Source organism: Cynocephalus volans, chromosome 10, assembly GCF_027409185.1.
Source record: "Cynocephalus volans isolate mCynVol1 chromosome 10, mCynVol1.pri, whole genome shotgun sequence".
Taxonomy (NCBI): Eukaryota; Metazoa; Chordata; class Mammalia; order Dermoptera; family Cynocephalidae; genus Cynocephalus; species Cynocephalus volans.
The window spans coordinates 105558510-105579939 of record NC_084469.1 but is presented as its reverse complement, the minus strand read 5'-3'; the positions used below and the strand labels follow the sequence as shown (position 1 = coordinate 105579939).

General features: G+C 46.9%; 2 protein-coding genes across 3 annotated transcripts in view; one reads left to right on the top strand and one right to left on the bottom strand.

The window, feature by feature from the left end:
• Window positions 1-454: 454 nt before the first annotated feature.
• Window positions 455-2165, bottom strand: RLN3 (relaxin 3). Its single transcript, XM_063108997.1, has 2 exons — window positions 1979-2165; window positions 455-693 (listed from the first exon to the last, which is right to left on the bottom strand). The coding sequence occupies exons 1-2, from the start codon at window positions 2163-2165 to the stop codon at window positions 455-457; spliced, it is 426 nt and encodes a 141-aa protein (XP_062965067.1).
• A 13588-nt stretch (window positions 2166-15753) lies between these two features.
• RFX1 (regulatory factor X1) overlaps window positions 15754-21430 on the top strand; it is a 32130-nt gene continuing 26453 nt past the window's right edge. For both annotated transcript variants that reach the window (XM_063110431.1, XM_063110430.1), the window contains exon 1: window positions 15754-15946. The gene's annotated coding sequence lies outside the window, so the exon portion shown is untranslated. The remainder of the gene's footprint in view (window positions 15947-21430) is intronic.

Genomic DNA, 21430 nt, shown 5'->3' with positions numbered 1-21430 from the left:
GACTGGAAGACAGGGAGCAAAGAGTAAGCGAAGGCTGACCAGGGGACAGCAGCCACAGTTTGGGCAGGGGAGAGCCATAGATTGGGCTGGACAGGGACAGAGGTCTCAGTGTGGCCAGGTTGGGTAAAGTAGGAACCCAGTTGTAGCAGGGGACTGGGTAGGCCAGGCAAAGGCATGGTTTGCGCTGGGGAGAGGTCAGGAGTCAGGATCAGGGGTCCCCATTTAGCCAGGTAGGGGCACATTTTGCTCAGGGCACAGGGTCAGGATAGGCTGGTCCAAGATCAGGGTTGGATAGTGGGGTTGGAGGTGTGCCTGAGCCCACAGCACCTGGCCTCTGTGACTTGCAGATGAATGAATGTGTGAGGGTGGAAAGACAGGTGCCCAGATGGACACTGGCTGGTGAATAGCAGGGCTGGGTGTTGACCCTGGTGCCCACAGCTACCCAGCTCCTGGACTAGCAGAGGCTGCTGATTTCACTTTTGCTGCACCCCCACTTGCAGCAGTTGCTGGAAAGTCCAGCCAAGACATCTCGGCTTCCCCGAAGAGCTCCAGAGGTTCCCTGCCATCTGGGTCGGCCCCTGTAAAAGCCCTGGGGGGACTTGGTCAGGGCCAGCCACTCGCTGGAGCCCACAGCCTCATCCAGCTCATCTGCCAGGTTGTCCACATCAGTGTCTGCATCTGGGAAGCCATCCCCTGCAAAAGATGAAGAGAGTTAGTAGTCAGTGCTCAGGTGCCGCCAGGCTCCTGCTGGCCCAGCTCCTTTGTTCTTGTGCTGCAGCCTTGTGGTTCAAGGTTTCAGTTCCACTCAGTCCTAGACTCAAATTCTGTCTCTGCCACCCAGCTTTGATGGGCAGATTATTCAACCTTACTGAACTTGATTTTCCTCTCCTGTCATTTATTCTCCCCTGCTCTTTATTTATTACCTGGTGGTTAAGAGTGTGCATTTAGGAGCCAGGCTGACTGAGCACAAATACAGCCTCTCCAAGTTATCATCATGAGCAAGTGAATTTACTTCTCTGAGCCTCAGTTTCCTTGCCTGCAAACTGGAGAAAATAATAACTCCTACCTTCTTGAGTTTTATAAGGAGCAGAGGACTTAATAGCCATAAAAAATAAGAACAATGTCTGGCACACAATAAGCATTCAAAATAGCATTGATCATTTATTGAGCATTTACTGTGTGCCAGACACTTTTAAGTGCTTTAGTGGATTAACTCCTTTATTCTTCTCAATGACAACCACATGAGTTGGGAACTGTTATTATCACCCCCATTTTCCAGAGGAGACCACTGAGGCATGGCTCATTAGAGAACTTATACAAGAACACACAGCTATTAAGTTGTAGAGCTACTATTTGAACCCAGGCTGTGTGTCTTCTGGGCCCACACTCATATCCATCCCTTCTCCTTCTCCTCCTCTTCATCATCATTGCCATGAACATCTGTTCTTTTGCCAGGCTCCTGCCCCTCATGAAACTAGGTCTCCTGCCCACCCCCTTCCTGCTCAAACCGGGACTGAACCCCCTGTCCTGCCTAGGCTGTGTCCTTATCTGGTTTGACTTAATGATAAACAGGCTCAGAGAAGGAAACAGCTTGCTGGGGGGAGGTCATCAATAGGTGACAAAATCCAGCTGTGATACACCACACCCTCTCACTACCTGCCTTAAAGGCTTGGACAGCACTTCAATGTCATCTTCATGCATGGCGCCCCCTAAAGGAGCAGCCTTGCTTAGCCCTGGGCTCAGCACACTGTTCTCTGACTTCTAGCCCCTGCGGATGGCTTGCTGTCCCCCATCCCAGCTCTGTAGATCTGCTAAGCCCTGAGCCTTGGGCATGGCGTCAAGGCTGGGCAGGTCTCCTCAGCAGGAGGCGATAGGGCAGGAATCCTACTCCTCCCACCCTGCCTTTTGTCACTGTCCTTGGCTCCAGACCCATCTGGCCTTCTGTTCCCTCCTCCATACACTTCCTCCCCAGTCTCACCCATAGATTCCTGGACCAGGATGTCCGACCGTCTCCACCGGGAGCCCCCGCAGGTGAAGACGACTGCTCGGATGAATTCACGGCCACAAAGCTTCACTCCATAGGGTGCTGCCCGGGCCTCGGCCCCCAGCCCCAGCTCCCCAGCCAGCACCCACACTGCCAGTAGCAGCAGCGTGCACTTGGCCATGACGGACAGAGATGTGTTGGACGTGGAGTGTGTCCGTGTCTCTGCAGCCTCCGGAACCCCCATTTATACATTGTGTCTCCCCCCACCCTGCCTGAAGGAAGCCAAGCAACCTCCTTTATCTCCCTTAGCAGAGGGGAGGCGGGCATGGCCTCCCAGGCTGACCTTTCCCGTTTCCTCAACCAAGCGATAACCTTTTGCCAGGGATGGGGTGATGTGGCCCAGCTCACTGTCATCTTTGACAGAGGGAGGCGAGAAGGCCTCGATTCTGCAAAGACCAGGAACATATTCCCCCACCAGGCAAGGCAAGAGGGCACAGCCAGACCCCATAGGGCTAGGATCCTGGACCTATTCTAAAATAATATCAAAAAGAAAAAAAGGGGCTGGCCAGTTAGCTCAGCTGGTTAGAGTGCAGCTTTGTAACCCCAACCACCAAAAAACAAGAGAAAGGATAAAATAATAACAACGATAGTGAATGCTTACACAGTATGAGCTATGGGGCCAGACACTTCTCTAAGCATCGTATATCTGTGTATTGTATTTAATCCTCCCAGCAACCTATGATAATGGTCCTCAATTTTTTTTTTTTTTTCTTAAAAGATGACTGGTAAAGGAATCTTAACCCTTGACTAGGTGTTGTCAGCACCACGCTCTCCCAAGTGAGCTAACTGGCCATCCCTATATAGGGATCCGAACCCGTGGCCTTGGTGTTATCAGCACCATACTCTCCCAAGTGAGCCATGAGCCAGCCCTATGGTTCTCAAATTTGAGTGAGCCTCAGAATCTTCTGGAGGCTCTGAGCTCCACCTGCACCGTGCCTGATTCTACCGGGCTGGGTCGGCCCAAGAATCTGCATTTCCAGCAGGTTCCCAGGCGCTGCCAATGCTGGTCCAGAAGCCATATTTTTGAGAGCTACTGGGCTATGAGATCAGAACTAAGATTATTCCAATATTACAGATGAGGAAACTGAGGCACAGAGAGGTGGCATAAGGTGCCCAAGTCAGTTTGTAAGTGGAGGTGGAGTGGAGTGGGTTTCAAAGAAGGCAGTCTGGCTCCAGAATTCATGCTTTTCAATGGAAAAAAATTTTTTTTTTTTTTTTTTTTTTTTTTGGCATCTGGCTGGTATAGGGATCTGAATCCTTGACCTTGGTGTTACAAGGTTGCGCTCTAACCAACTGAGCTAACCAGGCCAGCCAAAGGGAAAATCTTTAATGATGGAGAAAAAAAAAACCCTGTTATACAGAATTTCAGTTTTACAAGGTAAAAAGAGTCTGGAGATGGATGGTGGTGACGGTTGCACGACAATGTCAATGTACTTAATGCCGCTGAAGTGCACACTTAAAAATGGCTAAGACTGGGCCGAGCCCGTGGCGCACTCGGGAGAGCGCGGCGCTGGGAGCGCGGCGACGCTCCCGCCGCGGGTTCGGATGAGTACCAGTCACGAAAAAGACAAAAAAAATGGTTAAGACGGTAAATTTCATGTTTTGTGTATTTTACCACAATTAAAAATAATAATTAGGGCTGGCTGGTTAGCTTACTTGGAAGAGTGTAGTGCTGATAACACCAAGGTTAGTTTGGATCCCCAAACTGGCCAGCTGCCAAAATAAATAAATAAGTAAATGAAATAATTTAAAATGTTCTATTAAAATCATATGCATATGGGCCGGCCCGTGGCTCACTCGGGAGAGTGTGGTGCTGATAACACCAAGGCCACAGGTTCGGATCCTATATAGGGATGGCCGGTTTGCTAACTGGGTGAGCGTGGTGCTGACAACACCAAGTCAAGGGTTAAGATCCCCTTATCGGTCATCTTTAAAAAAAAAAAAAAAAAATCATATGCATAGAGGGGCTGTGAAATGTTTAACCATGGGCTTTCTAGCCCTGATCTGTAGCAGTGGTCAATTTCTGGTCAATTTCAAGCTATCAATGAGATGTCAAAAGGATATCCCCCAATTCCTGAAAAGTCAACAGTTTTCTCCCAAGGGCAGACTTCAGTACACCACTGGAATGTGAAAAAAAATACACATACAGTTTAAAGAATCATTATAAACATGAGGATGTCCGGTTAGCTCTCTTGGTTAGAGCATGGTGCTGACCACACCAAGGCCAAGGATTCGGATCCTCGTACCGGCCAGCGGACTAAATAAATAAATAAAAACAGGACGCCCATGTCATCATTACTCACATCAGGAAACAGAACATCCCACACCCCATGTCCTCCCTTGTCACAATTCCCTGCTTACCCCAGATGGAGCTGCCATCCTGACTTTACCCATCATCTTTGCTTTCCATTAACAGTTTTAACGCCAACAATCTGCATCCCTGAGACACACAGCTGAGTTTGTCTATTTCTTTCTTTTCTTTTTTTGCAGTGTAGCAAATTGCACTTTTAATCAAAGCACAACACACACACAGGAGAGTGCACAGATTGTTAGTGAATACCTGGAATAATTTTCACAAAATGAACACACTTCTGTAACCACTACCCCAACTCCAGAAACAGAACATTCCCAGCCTCTTTTCAGGCAAAGGAATTAAGCCCCATCTTCTGAGGAAATATAGAAGAATTTGTGGACCTCTGTTAAAACCCCCACCCTCATTGATAAATACTTTGGGTAAGACCCTTTAAAGTTTCACCGGCTAATTTTACCCTTTTTTTTTTTTTCTTTTTCACAGCTGGAGATCTCAACCCTTGACCTTGGTGTTATGACACCATGCTCTAACCACCTGAGCTAACTGTCCAGCTCATTAATTTTAACATTCATTGGTTAATTGCATGTATAGACATTATTGCTGTGATGCTTGCTTGATAGTAATTTTCTGTGTACCTTTTTCCTTCTACTTTGTTCATTATTTAGACTCCTGTAAAGAAGAGTTGTTTCTTTCTCCTCCATTTATTTATTTATTCAATCATTTATTTATACCAGTATGGATCCGTGAATAGTCCTTTTTTTATTCTTTGGGTTATAATCCAATACTATTGTTATTTATTTTCTTGCTCAAATTGTTTCGGCTTTGGCCAATAGGACCTTTTCTCATTGGCTCCTGCTCTGAGCATTTTTTTTTCAGGTGTTGCTCTCAGGCCATGACTTCATCCCACCCAACCCTGGGGGCTGGTCAGTGAGGGGATCTGAACCCTTGACCTTGGTGTTATAACAGTGCACTCTAACCAAGTGAGCTAACCAGCCAGGCTTCATTTTTATTTTATTATTTTTTTAAAGCACTTCCTTAATTTCTGTCACCACAAGATGTTCCAAGCTTATCTCATGTTTTTTTCTGCCTGAGTCCTAGCATCAGCCATTTTCCCAAAGAGCCCAGGTTCTTTTCACTTACACTGGAGAATGACATTGAGATACCAGGATCTGGGCACTGATGTGCTCATCGTTACTGTGGAGGAGGGGAGATACTGCTTCTAGCCCGTCAGCTTATAGCACTATTTTAAAAAATATTGAGATAAGTTCTATATAAAATAAAGTTAGCCATTTTAATTTACATGTACATGCATACTCATAGCAGCATTTTTACAATAGCCAAAAGAAGGAAACAGCCTACATGTCCATTCTCAGGTGAATAGATAAACTCAATGTGATATATCTGTACAATGGAATATTATTGAGACATGAAAAGGAATGATGCACTGATACAAGCTACAATGTGGATGAACCTTGAAACATTATTCTGAGTGAAAGAAGCCAGACGCAAAAGGCTGCATAGTGTATGATTCTATTTACATGAAATGTCCAGAACAGGCAAATCCATAGATAGCAGATTGGTAGCTGCCAGGGCTGTGGGGAGGGGAGAATCAGAAGTGACTGCGTAATGGATTTGGGTCTCTTTTGGAGGCGATGAAAATATTTTGGAACTACATAGAGGTGGTGGTTGCACAACATTCAATGTGCTAAATGCTATTGAATCATGCACTTTGAAATGGTTAGTTTTATGTTATGTCAATTTCACCTACATTTAAAAACATAGCAACAGCAGCAGGGGTTCTGAAGATGGGCAGACCCGGGTTCGAATCCCAGCTCTGCTTCTTTCCTGCTGTATGACCTTAAGCAAGTCACTTCACCTCTCTGTGCCTTGGTTTCCTCATCCACAAAACAGGAAAAATTCAATGAGTCAGATTCTTACAACAGCTTCTGGCACGCAGTAAGTGCTGCTTAAATGTTATTTCTACCGAACACATTCCTTTTGGATGAGAACTTTATGCCTTTGTCCTTTTCTCATCACAAACTCCTGGCCCGGCTTGCCCCTGTGGGTGTCACGGGTCAAGGGCAACGTTCCAGGAGGCAGGGATCACATCTGATTGCACTGCTTCTAAAGGGCTGATGAATAATGCACTCGTCCCCTCTGGCTCTCCTCCTGGTGACTCCTCGAGGGATGTACACGACTGTCCTTTCTTCTGTATCCCCAGTGCCTGGCCTGGGGGCTGGTGAAGAACAAACACACAGGAAATATTTGCTGCTTGACTGCCTGACTTAGCAGACTGGGCCCCAAACCAGAAGCCTCTTCTGTGCCTCACGTTGAACCAGGGTTTGGGGCCCAACATAGCTGGGTTTGAATCCTGGTTCCTGTGTGACCCTGAGCAAGGACCTATACCTTTCTGAGTTCCTTGGGAAGATGGAGATGATAAGCATGTCTGCTTCACGGGGCTGTTTGGGGACTTTGGTGAAATTATGTAAAGAGCTTAGCACTCCACATAGCACCCAGAAAGTGTAGTGGGTTGAATGGTGAGCTGCAGAACTGCAGAAAAATATGTCCACATTCTTTTTTTGTGGGGGGGGGGGGGCAGCTGGCTGGTAGGGATCCAAACCCTTGACCTTGGTATTATAAGGCCACACACTAACCAATTAAGCAAACTGGGCAGCCCCCCACATTCTAACCCCTGGGACCTAGGAACATGATCTGATTTGGAAAAAGCATCTTTGCAGATGTCATTAAGGACCTGAAGAGGAGATCATCCTGGATTATCCCGCTGGGCCCCAAATCCAATGATAGGTCTTATGAGAGACGAAAGAGTTAAAGACACACACAGAAGAGGAAAGTCCTTGTGAAAACAGGCAGAGATGGGTATAATGTGACCAAGGAAGCCAGTAGCTCCTGGAACAACCAGAAGCTGGAAGAGACGAGAGAGGATCCTCCTCTTGAACCTGTGGAGGGAGCACGGCCCTGCTAATGCTTTGATTTGGACTTCTGGCCTCCAGAACCGTGAGAGGATAAATGCCCATTCCTGTGAGCTCCCAGTTTCTGGTCTTTTTTTTTTTTTTTTTCATTTATAAAGAAGAGAGGTTTATTGGGCTTACGATTCTGGGACAGCTGCCTCTGGCACGGGCCTCAGGCTGCTTCTACTCATGGCGGAAAGTGGCAGGCAGCCAGCGGGTACAAGCAGATCTGTGGTCATTTGTTACAAGCAGCCACAGGAAACGAATACAAGAAGATGTGGGAAATGTTATCGGCTATTGATAGTCATCAGTATTATCTTGCTCACTATAAAAATGCAGCCAAACCCTACCAATCCTAAATAAAGCCCCTCTCTCCAAACTTCTTAATCTCATTTTTGAAGAGTTCATACACTCGGGCGCTTCAAAACACAAAAAGAATCAGGTTTATGCTGCAGCATCTGCCTGCGAGTCTCTGTTTCTCTCTTCTCCCCCACGAGTAGCCACAACTCTTGATTTCCTGAGTATCTTTCCAGAATTTGTGTGTACATACAAAACCAAATATGAATACATATATATCCTGACACTCCTCTTTACATTAAAGAGAGCACATCTTTTTTTTTTTGCAGCTGCCCAGGACAGGGATCCGAACACTCGACCTCAGAAAAAATAAATTTTTTTTTATTGTGGTAAAATACGTGTAACATAAAGTTTACCATCCTAACAATTTTTAAGTGTACAGTTCAGTGGCATTAAGTATATTCACAGTGTTGTGCAACCATCACCACCATTTCCAGACTTTTAAAAATCACTGCAAATCAAAATTCCATACCCGTTAAACTAACTCCCCGGTCCCCCTTGTGTAGCCCCTGGCAATTACAATTCTACTTTCTTATTTTTACTTTTTTTTTTTTTTTTTTGTTACTTTCTATTTCTGTGGATTTGCCTATTCTAGGCACCTCCTGTAATTGGACTCACACAACATTTGTTTTTCTGGCTTATTTCTTTTTTTTTTTATTTTTTTATTTTTATTTTTATTTTTATTTTTTTCTGGCTTATTTCACTCAGCATAATGTCCTCAAGGTTCATCCATGTTATAACACGTGTCAGAGTTTCATTCAAAGGTAGCATGTTTTATGCATCCTTCTGCACCTTGCTTTTTTTTCCCACTACAACAAATGCTAGAGATCTCCCCTTGTCAAAACTCTTAATGTATCCTTGTTAAGTTTATTTTATTTTATTTTATTTTACAGCTGCATAGCATTCTGCTTTGTGGCTGTCCCATAGTTCATTTCACTCCCAGAGACTGATATTTTTTCATACGTTCGCTCTTAGGCTTACACTGCGGTAAAGAACCTTGTCCAGAAGTCATTTCACATGTATGCAAGTCTATCCGTGGATATATTCTGCAAAGTGGAATTTCTGACTAAAAGACTGTGTGCTTTTGTAATTTTTACAGATATTGCCAAATTTCCCTCCTCAGGGGTTAGATTAATTCATACTCCCTCTAGCAATGGATGAGAGTCTGGTTTCCTTAAAGCCTTACCCACAGAGCGTGTGTTATCAAACTTTGGATTTTTTCCAACATGACAGGTGAAAAATAGTATCTCTGAGTAGAGGAAATTTGCATTTTTTCACCACAAGCAAGGGAGAGCGAAGTTCTATGTGTTTAAGACCTATTAATAGTTTTCTCTTTACTCTCTGGTCAACTCTCCTGCCTATTACACTTTTGGATTGTTGATCTTTTTCTTCTTAATTTGCAGGAGTTCTTTGTATGTTAAGGAGATTTGCCACCTGGTTGTGAAGAGTTACAAATATTTTTTTTCCCAGATTGCCACTTCTCCAAACTTCTTTGATTATGGCTACCAACAGTTACTGAGGACTTGATACTTACCTGTTTTGTGCTAAGTGGTTTATACACATTATCCTATTTCAACCTTATTGACATGAGTTTTCACCTCTGAATATTACATCATGCATTTCTGAAAAACAGGGAGATTTTCCTACATAATCTCTCTATCTCTGTGTGTGTGCGTGTGCGTGTGCGTGTTTGTGTGTGTGTGTGTGTGTGTGTGTGTGTGTGTGTGTGTGTGTGTGTGTGTGTGTGTGTGTGTGTGTGTGTGTGAGAGAGAGAGAGAGAGACTGACTGGCCAGAATGGAAATCTGGGATCTGAACTCGTGATCTTGCTGTTATAAGGTTGCACTCTAACCAATTAAGCTAACTGGCCAGCCCCACAATGCCATTTTCACACCTAGCAAATTATACAATCATTCCTCAGAATCATTTTATACCAAGGACTACTCAAAAGTCTCCAAAACGACTTTCTCAAGTTGGTTAAGAGCAATCCTGGCCAATAAAACGTTTTCTCTGATGATGGAAATGTTTTATATCTGTACTTTCTAATATGGTAGCAATTAGCTACATGTGGCTATTAAGCACTTAAAATGTGTCTGGTTTGAAGACTGAGGAACTGAATTATTCATTTGATTTCATTTTAGATATTTTTAGTTTTAATAGCCACATGCAGCCAGCGACTATCATATTGGACGGTACAGGCTTAGAACTGGCTTCCTGACCCAACGACATCTCACCTACTCATATACTCACTATCTCTGTTCCTAACTTCTCACTTGGCCCTCAGCCTATTGCATCTGATATCTGGCTCCTAAATACCAATGACAAGGTCTCGTTCATTTACACCTCTAGAACTCTATCACACTTTTACTGATGCATGAGAAGTCCTCACTGGTTTAATCTCCAACCCCCCACCTTCACCCCCCATCTCAGATCCCTAATTCCTTGTCCTTCCTGGATGGTTGCCAGCCTCTCCAATGAGTTCCCTAAATGTTCCTGAACAAACAGACGCTCTTGAATAATAGGATGTATCGTTCTGGATGTTTATATGTTGATTTTGTATATTTGTATGTGTTCGTTGTAATTTGCAAAATAGCACTGTGTACTGGGTCTCATCTGTATCTTTTTAGTTCAGTGCTTACATTGTTTCCTTTTTAGAGTCAAAGCGTTTATTAACTTACTTCCTTCAGCTTCCTCCGAACAAAAAGTTGCCTTTGTGCTGGGGAAAAGAAAAATAGGTTGATATACATTTATGTAGATATGCATGTGCCCCATGCATAAGCTTGGACTAAAGGTCCAAGTACTTAGGGGATGCTTGTTTTTTGTTTTTATTATTTTATTTTATTTTTATTTTTTAAAAGATGACAGGTAAGAGGATCTTAACCCTTGACTTGGTGTTGTCAGCACCACGCTCTCCCAAGTGAGCCACGGGCTGGCCCTGGTTTTTTGTTTTTAAATCTTGCTTCATCCCTTTCTTTTCCAACTCTTCCTTTAGCTAGGATAATGTGGCACCTCCAGCAGTAAATTTCCAACATGGTCTTTTCTTTTTTCTTTTTGGCTGGCGGGTATGGGGATCCAAACCCTTGACCTTGGTGTTACAACACTATACTCTAACCAACTGAGCCAACCAGCCAGCCTGCCAAGATATTCTTAACTCATTAAAGCTCTGCTTAAAAACTATTTCCCAAAGCCCGTTTGGGTGGGTATCTCCTGACACTGGATTCCATTTTTTTTTTTTTTCTTTTTTGTCTTTTTTCGTGACCGGCACTCAAGTGCACCGGCCATTCCTATATAGGATTCGAACCCGCAGCTGGAGCGTTGCCGCGCTCCCAGCGCCGCACTCTCCCGAGTGCGCCACGGGCTCGGCCCTGGATTCCATTTTCTCGTTGGATGTATCTGCAGGGTTTATATATAATTTTTTTTTTTTTCTACTAGGCTGGCTTGTTCAGTTGGTCAGAGTGCAGTGTTATAACACTAAGGTGATAGGTTTGGATTCCTGTACTGGCCAGATGTAAAAATAGTAATAATAATTTTTTTTCTTTTACCCTGCTGTGCACATAGTTTGAAAAGTTTATTAGAATAACCGGCCTGATAATCAATCACTGCACCTCATGTATAATAAACAGAAATGCTCCGGCTTGGATGACAAACTGTCAGCGTCCCAGAAGGACATCTTGTTTGCATTCAATGCACTAGCCCACACATTTTTAATTTCTTTTTAAAGTGGATGGTTTTTAATTTCTTTTTCTTCCCCCTTTAGCATAACTCCATGGAGACCTCTCTCACTCTTGCCACTTGCCTCAGGAGCAAGGATGCATTTTTAAAAAATGCTTTCATGTCCGGGTTTCCTTGATCAGAGCTACATTTTAAAGAGCTACCTCATTGCTTTCACCGTTGGCCTGGTATTCCATGTCATGCAGTCTTCTTATTTCATCTTTCTAGTCCCCTAGGGATGGACACCTCATTGCCTCCAACTTCACGTCTTAATGAACATCCTTGTCTGGTGCGAAATTTTCAACGAACATAAACACTTGGAGCAGGACTACCCAGGTCTTAGTTCTCCTAGTTTAACAGGGACCCAGTAACTGGCTTAAACAAGAAAGAATGTTTACTTGTCTCTGCTGACAGCTCGGGGGTCTGGGGGTCTTCTGTTGGTGGTTCCACTATCCTCCAGGGCAGTGGTTCTCAACTGGGGTGGAGTGGGGGGGATTTTTACCTACAGGGTCATTTGGCAATATCTGAGACATCTTTCGTTGTCACAACTGGGGGTGGGTGGGCGATGCTCCTGACATTTAGTGGGTGGAGGCCAGGGATGCTCTCAACACCCTACAGCACAGGACAGCCCTCCTCCCTACAGCGAATGATTTCAGGGCTGGCTGGCTAGCTCAGTCGGTTAGAGAAAGATGCTGATAACACCAGGGTTCGGGGTTCGGTCTCTGTACTGGCCAGCTACCAACAAAACAAAAACGAATGAACGAACAAATGATTTGACCCCAAATATCAGTGGTGCTGCATGCCCTAGCATTGTCCCCACTCCTTTTTGTAGTGACTGATTTGTTGAAGAGTCCTGGACGTATTGTCATTTAACTTCTACCTCTACCCCTTCCACTTTCTGTAAACTGGATGTTAGGTGGAGAGACTTGATCAGAGTCAGGTTTAACATTTTGGCAAGGTGTGTCCTGAGGGGAAGCTGTGAATTTCCTTTTGCATGGCATCAGGAGATCCACCAGGTCTGCTTGTCTCTCTTGTAATTCTGAGCTTCTTCACAGCAAACGCTGGTGACAGTGTGGCCTCCACGATGAAGTCGGCTCCCTTACACCCAGCAAACCCTCTAGCAGGTCGCACTCTAGTGCCCTTAGCATCCGCTGTTCCCCAGCACCCTCTCACAGCACCCACAGATGATCACTGCTTAAATCAATGTTTTCATTGGCTTTCACAAAACTGTAACGTTCTGGTTCTCTCATCCCTTCCACATTTTTTTGCTAGCCTTATTCTTGGGCTGTTTGGTGGCTGTGAGACATAGCTACCACTGGGAAGGCAAGACTATACTTCATTACTTTTTTGGCGGCTGGCTGGTTTTGGGGATCCAAACTCTTAGATCTTCATGTTCTAAGGCTGTGCTCTAACTAACTGAGCTAACCAGCCACCCCAATTCCTTGTTTTTAATTACCAATGTTTCCAGAAGGAGTTGGTTGAGAGCTGCTTCTAATGGTATAATAAATGAGTGTGGTTTTTAAAACTTTTAAACGGAGGGATATGCTTTTCAGCAGGTATATGTTAAACACTTCTGTTTCTTGGCTGAGACGGAATCAGAGGTCATGGATACTGACAACTGACTTGTGTTTTCTTCTGTCTTTTTCCATGTCTGTATTTACTGCCTTGTCTTGATTTATAAGCAAACCCTGGAAAACCTACAAAAATAAATGCTTTGTGGTTTATCTAGAAATAATACAGAAACTATTGCTGTTATTTTTGGTGAAGAAAATCAATTTTGTATAGTTTATATCAATCTAAATAAAATGTGAATTTTGTTTAAAAAATAAATGGAGGGATAACATATATAAAGTGCACATATCTCAAAGGGAGAACTCAAGTGAATTTTTATGCCTATATATCCATGTAACCACCTCCAGATAAAAAGGCAACATTTCTAGTCCCCACCCTGTGTTCTCCACCATGAAGGCTTATACTGAACATTTTTGATGGAAGAAATCTCTCCAGGCTTCGCTGTGTCCATCTTGGGGCTCAGGAATTTCTGGGAAGTAGGGAATTGGGTGAGAGGAAGAAATAGGGCTTCAAGGTTCCCTCTCCAACAACAAAGACCCAATGGCTGGTCCTGGGACCCTGATCTGTTTCACGGACGAAGCTGCAGTGACTTGCTTTGCCAGCTGGGATTTATTCCTGGGCACCTGCTGCCTGCAAGTCTCATTAATTCTTGGGGGGACTTGTCAGGGCTGGGGCTCAGTTGGCATGTCCAGGCAGACTGGGGCTGCTGCTCCTTCTCTCCCACCGAAGGTCACACCCAGAGCAGCCAAGAACACTGGAAAGTCCTGAGAAGGGAGACAGGCTGCCTGGGCTCTGCCACCTCCAGCTGCATGATCCCGGGGAGCTACTTCCCTCCTCTGAGCTTTTATTTGCTCACCTGTCAAGTGGGGGGAATGTTCCACCTTTCTGGTTTGTTGAGTGGATTTCTGCGGAATTATCTGGCTACTTTACCTCTACCACTTCATCTCCTGATGCTCTAGCCAGATGTTCCTGTCCCCAGGTATTTGCAGTCGCCTCCACCTGTTTTTTTATTTTTATTTTTATTTATTTTTATTTTTGATGGCTGGCTGATATGGGGATCTGAACCTGTGACCTTGGCACCTGTTTTACGAGGCTTGCTTCTTCTCCGGCTCAGGCTCACTGGGTAGGACCCCTCTTCACATAACACAGGCGGAAGCATCCTCTCATTCCCCTTCCTCCCTCGCTCTTAGGTTGCTCTCAGCCTTTACGAACCTGTCTTATTTATCAAGCTCACTGCTAATTGTCTCCTTTACCAGAATGTAAAGTCAAGGGCCTTGTTTGCTTTTTCACTTTTACAGCCCAGGGCAATGCATCCAGGAAGTATAACGTTGGTTGAACTAGGAAACGGACGCTCAGAGAGGTGGAGACATTTTCTCAATGCCACGCAGCATAAGTGGAATTAGAACCACAGGCTCTGAGCCTTTATTTTCTTTTTCCTCCTTGCGGATGAGGGCGCAAAATTTAAGGGGGTGCCAAAGAAGTTCAGGCATCAGGATAATTAATAATAAATAAATATAATTAGGACAAGATTCGATCCGGCGCCACGACTCGCCTCACCCTAATCCCAGTTTTGGCGGATCCTGTTTTTATTTAAAATTATGATATTTTGTTCATCGTGGATTTATTTTTTTCCATTAATTTAAACGTTTCTTAAATATTGTGTTAGAATATTATTTATCTTGATGGCTGAGTTTTTGCGCCCGAGGCGCTCACCCTATTCCGGGCCCTGCTTCTATTTCTTCTCCCGCTGCGCCTGGGCAGCCCCGTGGGGAAACTGAGGCAGTTTCATCTTCCCTACCAAGACGTGTCTGCGTGACGGGGGTGCGGAGCCATGCCAGGCGGCCCGTGCTCCTCCCGGAGGGGCAGGACGCTGACCTTTGCTTATCGCCGGCGGGAGAAGCGGCTAATTAAGTCCCCCGCCTTCCAGAGACCTTTCCCAGGGCGGCCGCGCCGCCTGCGAGGCCGAGATAGCCGCGGTCGCCCCGGCAGCGGTGACCTTTCCCGGCTGGATGGGACAGGGAGGCGGGAGAGGGCGAGGAGGCCGTGGTTTCGGGCTGGCCTGGGAGGAGGAGGGGGTTCGCTCCCGGGGCTGGCACCTGGGATGGAACCCGGCCTCGGTCACCCACGTTCACCCCACCCTCGCAGGGCAACGCGCCAAGAGGGAGAGCGCCCAGTGATGTCATCGTACCGCGACCCTACCGTCAGCCGCTGACGTCACAGAAGGGCTGCGCTGCGTCACCGCATTCCTCCTGTGACGTCAGCACGAGAGTCCAGAAACTGGCCCACCGAGGGAGGGAAAAGTCCGAAGGAAGAGATCTTTCCTTTCTCACCCTTTTTATTTGGTATTTATAAAGTACGTAAAGGCGGACTACAACTTCCAACCGGCCTTGCGTGCTGCGCATGCGCCCGGCCTCCAGACAGAGAGCGCGGCAAACCTTTGGGGAAGATTGACGTCCCTTTATTCGAACCAGAAGGCAGGTATTACGGCCGCAATCCAATCCCGGCCTCGCAGATCCCACCCCTTTATTCTTAGTCCGCTGCTTCCTTGCGGGAGTGACGGGCTCCGCAGCCTTTGAGGGTTCAGTTTTCTTTGATGGACCTTCATACTGTTGAATCAGAAGGCCGGGAAGTCGAGAGAGTGTTGAAAAGCGTGCCTGAGGACCAATAGTTTCGGGGCAGGGCCCGGCGCCGTCCAATCACTCCTCCCGGCGCCGCCAATCACTCGGGTCCCCGCCCAGCGCGTGACGTAAGTAGGGTGGGTAGCAACAGTTGCCCCGGTGAGGGAAACGGAGGCGCCATAGCCACGGTAGTCGTGGCGACCAAGCAACCCGGCAACGCGAGTCAACAACAACAACCTCCTGGCCGACCCCCACCCCCACCCCCCGGGCCCGGCCTGGGGACCCTGGCACGTTTCGTCCCCGTTCCAACATCGCCTCCGAGACCTCCGAAAGCCCTTCCGCGGACAGAAGTGGGGAGAAGCCAAGGTAACCCAGGAGGCCCGAGGTGGCAGGCCGGGCCGGGCGGGCGGCGGGGCCCGGGCGGTGGGTGTCGCTGTAATCACAGTCCGGGGGAAAGGGGCCGTCGGTCAAAATGGCGGCGGCCACTGTCGGGACCATGGGGGAGGGGGCCGGGGCCCGGCTGGGGCGACACCACCCAACCCCCGGCCCCGCGGCCCGGCCCCCGCAAGGGGCGGGCGCTCGCAGACAGGCGGCGAGTGGAGGTCGGCCGGCCCGGGCGGGGGGCCTTTATATGTCGGGAGGTGGGAAGGGGCGGGCCTGGGGAGGCTGGGCCAATGGGAGTGAGGGAGGGATGAGGCGGGGCCAAGGTGGGTGGGCGGGACCAGGTGGAAGGTGTGGGCGGGGCCGGCCGGTCCCTCTATTCCCCTGGGGAACCGGCTGAGGCAGCCACCGCCCGGGCCTTCCCTATCCCCCAAGTGATGCGAGGCTTCCTGTACCTCGTCCCTTTAGAGGCCTGCAATTGTTCCCAGGACTCAGAAGTTGGACAAGTGCTTGCCACATCTAAGGCCTCAGTTTCCCATTCTGTAAAATGGGGACAATCATTGCTGTCGCCACTTTTCTACATTACGGAGACTCCCATTTCCTTCCAGGAGTTTCTCTAGGGTTCATCCTTGAACCTTGTACCCCTATCTCCTGTTTCGGAATGTGGTTTGGTAGATAAACTGTTAGCTAGTCTCGGTTTCAACGCCGCTGGAAACTCCTAAACGTGCCTTCTCTCTGAGAAGCGGTGAAGGAGAGACAAAGTTTCAAGAAGATGCTGTGGGCTAGGAATAGACTTGGCTTTAGCATGGAGAATTTGGTTTGCAGAAATCGAAGCCCATGGCAGCAGGGAGGAGTGGTTGTAAATGACTGATTTAGAGGAACAGAAACTACACTGCTTCTCTCTGGGCTGCTGTCGTAGACATGGTGTGGTCCCTGGTCAAGGGGCTTGTTCCTGGAGAAGGGACACTTCCTAGCTGTTCTGCCCATCAAGATCTCCCCTTCTGCAAATAGGGAGCAAATGAAGGAAGTTTCTTAGATTCCTCAAGCCACTTATCTTGGCTAGACACATGTTTTTGTGTCAAGTCAGTGTCAACCGGATCACATGTCACTGAGGAGGTATCAGCCTCCAGAGCCACGTGGGCAGGAGTGGTTGCCTGGCAGAAGGAAGGGGAAGTGATCCCCGTTTGTCAGAGAAGAATCTTTCAACTGCTTTTTGGGGCGACAAGATCCGCCAGCTTGGGGAAGAATTTTTTTTTAAGTAGCCAGCTAGGCCAAGTCTACTTTGCTTATTCTTGCTTTTGTGTTTGGTATCGGTGTGCCAGCTGCAGCCAATTTCTTTTAAATCAATCATTCAAAGCCAAGGAAAAGGATCGTTTTAGTGTTTCTCCTAAGAATTTGAGATTAGGCTTTGGGGACTTTTCCAGGGACTTTTCCTAGGCTGGGTCCTCTTTGAGAGTTAGAACAGGTGGAAATGAATTTTCAGGAAAAAGTCAGACATATCAAGTTGCTAGAAAGATCATCAGCACCTCTTAGTGGTGTTACCAATTATGGTGTTACCAATTATCTGGTCTTGTTGACTGCCTCAGTCTCCCCTCCCCCCAACAACTTTTATAGGTGATGGGTTGAATTCAGAGGAGTCATTTGACTGGGGTAGGGAACACTGGTGTGGTTTGCATGTCCTTGAAACTATCAGTTGTTTTCTAGCTGTGTGCTCTTAGGTGAGGTACTTAACTTCTCTGGGCCTCAGTTTTCTCTCATCTAAACTAGGGACAGTATTCCTTGATAATCATTTTAATTTCATATTACTGTGCTGTGGGTCCCATAAAAAATACATTTTGAGCATCAAATACATAGTAATTTGCTCAAACTATGTTTGCCTCTGCTGTTATGATAGTTGCAACTTCCTGCTGAGCCCTCAGAATTACACTGTTGTTGTTTATTTTTATCATTTTGAATCAAGTGAGCGCCTAGTTGCTTTAAAGGTTGACTCGATTGCCGGGCTGTGTAGGTCAATGACAGGGATTCAGGAAGCTGGATACCAGGACTCCAATTTCTGGTGGAAAAGTGTCATTCCCCTAGCTGCCGAATATCCTTTCTCTGGTTTTTAGTAGAGTAGCCAGGAAAAAAATCCTAGGGCTGGCCAGTTAGTTAAGTTGGTTAGAGCATGGTGTTATAACACTAAGGTCAAGGGTTTGGATCCCCATACCAGCCAGCCACCAACAAAAATCCTGCTTGGGTCCAGGCCCAGGCTTAGTCTCAAGCCTTCCAGGAGGCAACTGGGTGAGCCCGGGGTATGGGCATTGTGGGAAGGGTGAGGCTCTGGGAAGGGTATTTCTGGAGCTGGGGTCCTCACCTCCCTCCTCCATCACATGTCTGAGCATCTTGAGGCAGGGGATGGCCAGGCAGACCTTTCAGGGACACTGCCTTCAGATAGCAACTGCCCAGTGCATGGCCTTCTTAGGCTAGAGAGACTTTCTCTCATGTGCTGTCAGCTCCATCCTAGACCATGAGCCATCACCTGCCTCACCAGCACAAGCCTGCTGCTGGCAGGAGGCAGTAATGTTCTCACAAGATCTCACCAATCACTAGATTCGAACCGGTCTTGTATGCTCACTACTGTATGTTCCTGGCACATTTACACTCACTGGACAGTAGAGTTGAGCCCCCACTGTGTGCCCCTCAGTTTTCTAGGAGCTGGGGATGGAGTGATGGGCAAGGCCCCCAAGGTTCTTTGCCCTTGGGGAGCTTACCTTTCCAGTCGTGGAGGGAAGAGGAACTATAAGTAAGAAAATAAACAAACAGGGAAATAGAATGCCAGGAAGAAAATAAGATGGGAGTATGTGCTTGAGAGTGCTTAGGGGCGAGGGAACAATGGAAACTCAAGGAGATGATGTGAGCTGAGACCTGAATGATAAGAAGGAGCCAGCTGTGGCAGAGGGGAGTGGGGGTGGGGAGAGCACACCAGTCAGGAGGAAGAGCTGGTGCTAAGGCCCTGAGACAGGAAGGGTCCTGGAGCATTCTTGGACTGAGAGCCAGTGTGGCTAGAACATCCAAAGCAAGAGAGACAGGGACAGCAGGGGCCAGGTCCTGCAGGGCCCTGTAGGTCATGAGAAAGGCTCTGGATTTTGCTTATTCTCTGTGATGGGAAACTTTGGTGGCTTCTGAGCAGAGGAGTGACAAGATAGGATCTATGTTTTGAGAGGATCTTGTAGACTGTAGAGGTAAGAGTGAAGCCAGGAACTTTGTGGGTCCAGGCAAAAGATGATGACAGCTCCGACCAGCACAGTGTTGATGACTATGAAGAGAAACACTCAGCTTTAGGATATATTTTGGAGGAATAATTGACGAGTATGATAAACTAATTGGATATAGAAGACAAGGAACAAACATCATTACATTTAATTTCCCCATTCCCCTGCTAGTTCATTAGTGAAGTCATTCTACAGATGAGGAAAGTGAGTTTTCTTGCTGTTTCCTTGCCAGGGCTTGCCCAAGATGTAAACCATTTGCTTATTAAATGTGGCATCCAAAGCAGGAATTGGCACACTATGGCCTGCCACCTGTTTCTGTATGGCTAGTGAGCTAAGAATGATTTTCATATTTTGAAATGATTGGAAAAAATCCAAAGAATATTTTGTGACACAAATGATATTTCATGACATGAAAATAACATGAAATTTAGATCTCAGTGTCTAGAAATAAAGTTTTATTGGCACACAGCCTTCTCATTTGTTTACCTGTTGTCTATGGTGACTTTCACACTACAATGGCAGAGCTGAGCAGTTGCAATGGCAGAGACCATCTGTAGAGCTGGCCAGTTAGCTCAGGTGGTTAGAGCATGGTGTTATAACACTAAGGTCAAGGGTTCAGATCCCCTTACTAGCCAGCTGCCAAAACAAACAAAAGCAACAACAGAGACCATCTGCTGCAAAACCAAAAGTATTTACTGGCTGGCCCTTTACAGAAGTTTGCTGACCCTGATCTAAAGTACCATGATTGATTCAAACACCCTCCAAAAACAGCTGTTGGCTTTGAAGATAGGTGTAGCCACTAGTGCTTTTCTGGCAAATTCATTGCCAGGGAACAGGTTTGCTCAGTAATTCTCTTGTTTTGTGTGCTGTGCACCATAAAGAAAGGGGTCTTATGCTCAAATATATGGGGAATGCCTCATGCTATATAGATATATGTAATTTATTCCTCTCTAGGGAGCATACATGTATAACTCGGCTTAACCTAGTTTCCACAAATGGAAAAAAAAGGGTTCCCTGGTTAAATAATTATGGGAAACAGATTGGCTATGACAGTACTAAGAAGGCCTGTGATAAAGAAGTTGGTTTAACTGTTCATTGATTCCCCCACCCCTTTTAAGCTCAGACTTTCAGCCCTCATCGTTGCCTTCTCCCACAGCCCCTGAGTGGAAGGGATGAGGCCAGCAGACTTTGTGTTCTTAGGAGCAGAAAACATCAGTGAGTGTGGAGCTTTTAAAGCCCTTTCCTGTGGGAGGGGCCACAAGGGGTCAGCTGTCTTAGGGCCAAGAAAGCCTAGACCAGGGTTTCTCAAAGAGTGCTCCAAGAATGACCTGCCTCAGAATCATCTGGGGGTTGCTAGCTAAAACAGACTCTGGTGCCATCCCAGACCCTCTAGGTACGGGGGGCCCAGGAATCTCCATTTTAACCATCTCCATTTAACCCATAGGCTGATGATGCTGGTGATGTTGATGAACAAGTTGGTTTCCCCTTGCTGCCTCCTTCCAAGAGCTTGAGGATGTGTCTGTCTCCTTATGCCTCTGTCCCCACATGGCAAGGATATTTCTTGAATGAATAATAATAGCACCTGCCACTTATCAGTGCTTATTGAGTACTGAGCTGATCTTGTTGGATCTTTACAGCAGCCCTATGAATTGGGTATTCTCATCATCCCCAGGTGACAGGCAAACTGAAGCCCGGAAGGTGGTCAGTGATGTGTTTGTGGGGAGAGACAGTGCCAGGTTTCATATCGGGGCAGATCTGATACCAGGCAGACAGGTGCTTGTGGGCTACAGTGAGACGAGCACCTCAGCTGGGCCAGATTTGGAGCCAGTGGTGTGAGGAGCCTCCAGGAGGCAGCCCCTCTAATGCTGGCAGGAAGGAGTTTGGGGGCAGGCAGGGGCTGGAAGATTTCTTCTCCTTGTGCATGGCAGGCAGCAGCCTCTTCCCTTTCTGGATGGGCAAGTTTCCCTGCTGCCTGAGTCTGTGGTAGGGGAGCACTGAGGCTGTCTACCCTCCTGGATAGGAAAGTCCAAAACACTCCCCATCCCTCCGGCCTCTGCCCCTCTCGCCGGAATAACCTGACCTGGCAGAGAAGGTGGCCCCAGGGTTCTGACGGCTCTGCCTGTGCCAGCCAGTGGAGCCCTGCAGCCCCACTCCAGCTGGCCCCAATCCCAGCGAGCATACCCAAGTGGCAGGCAGGAGTCCCTGTTTGCTTTGTCCT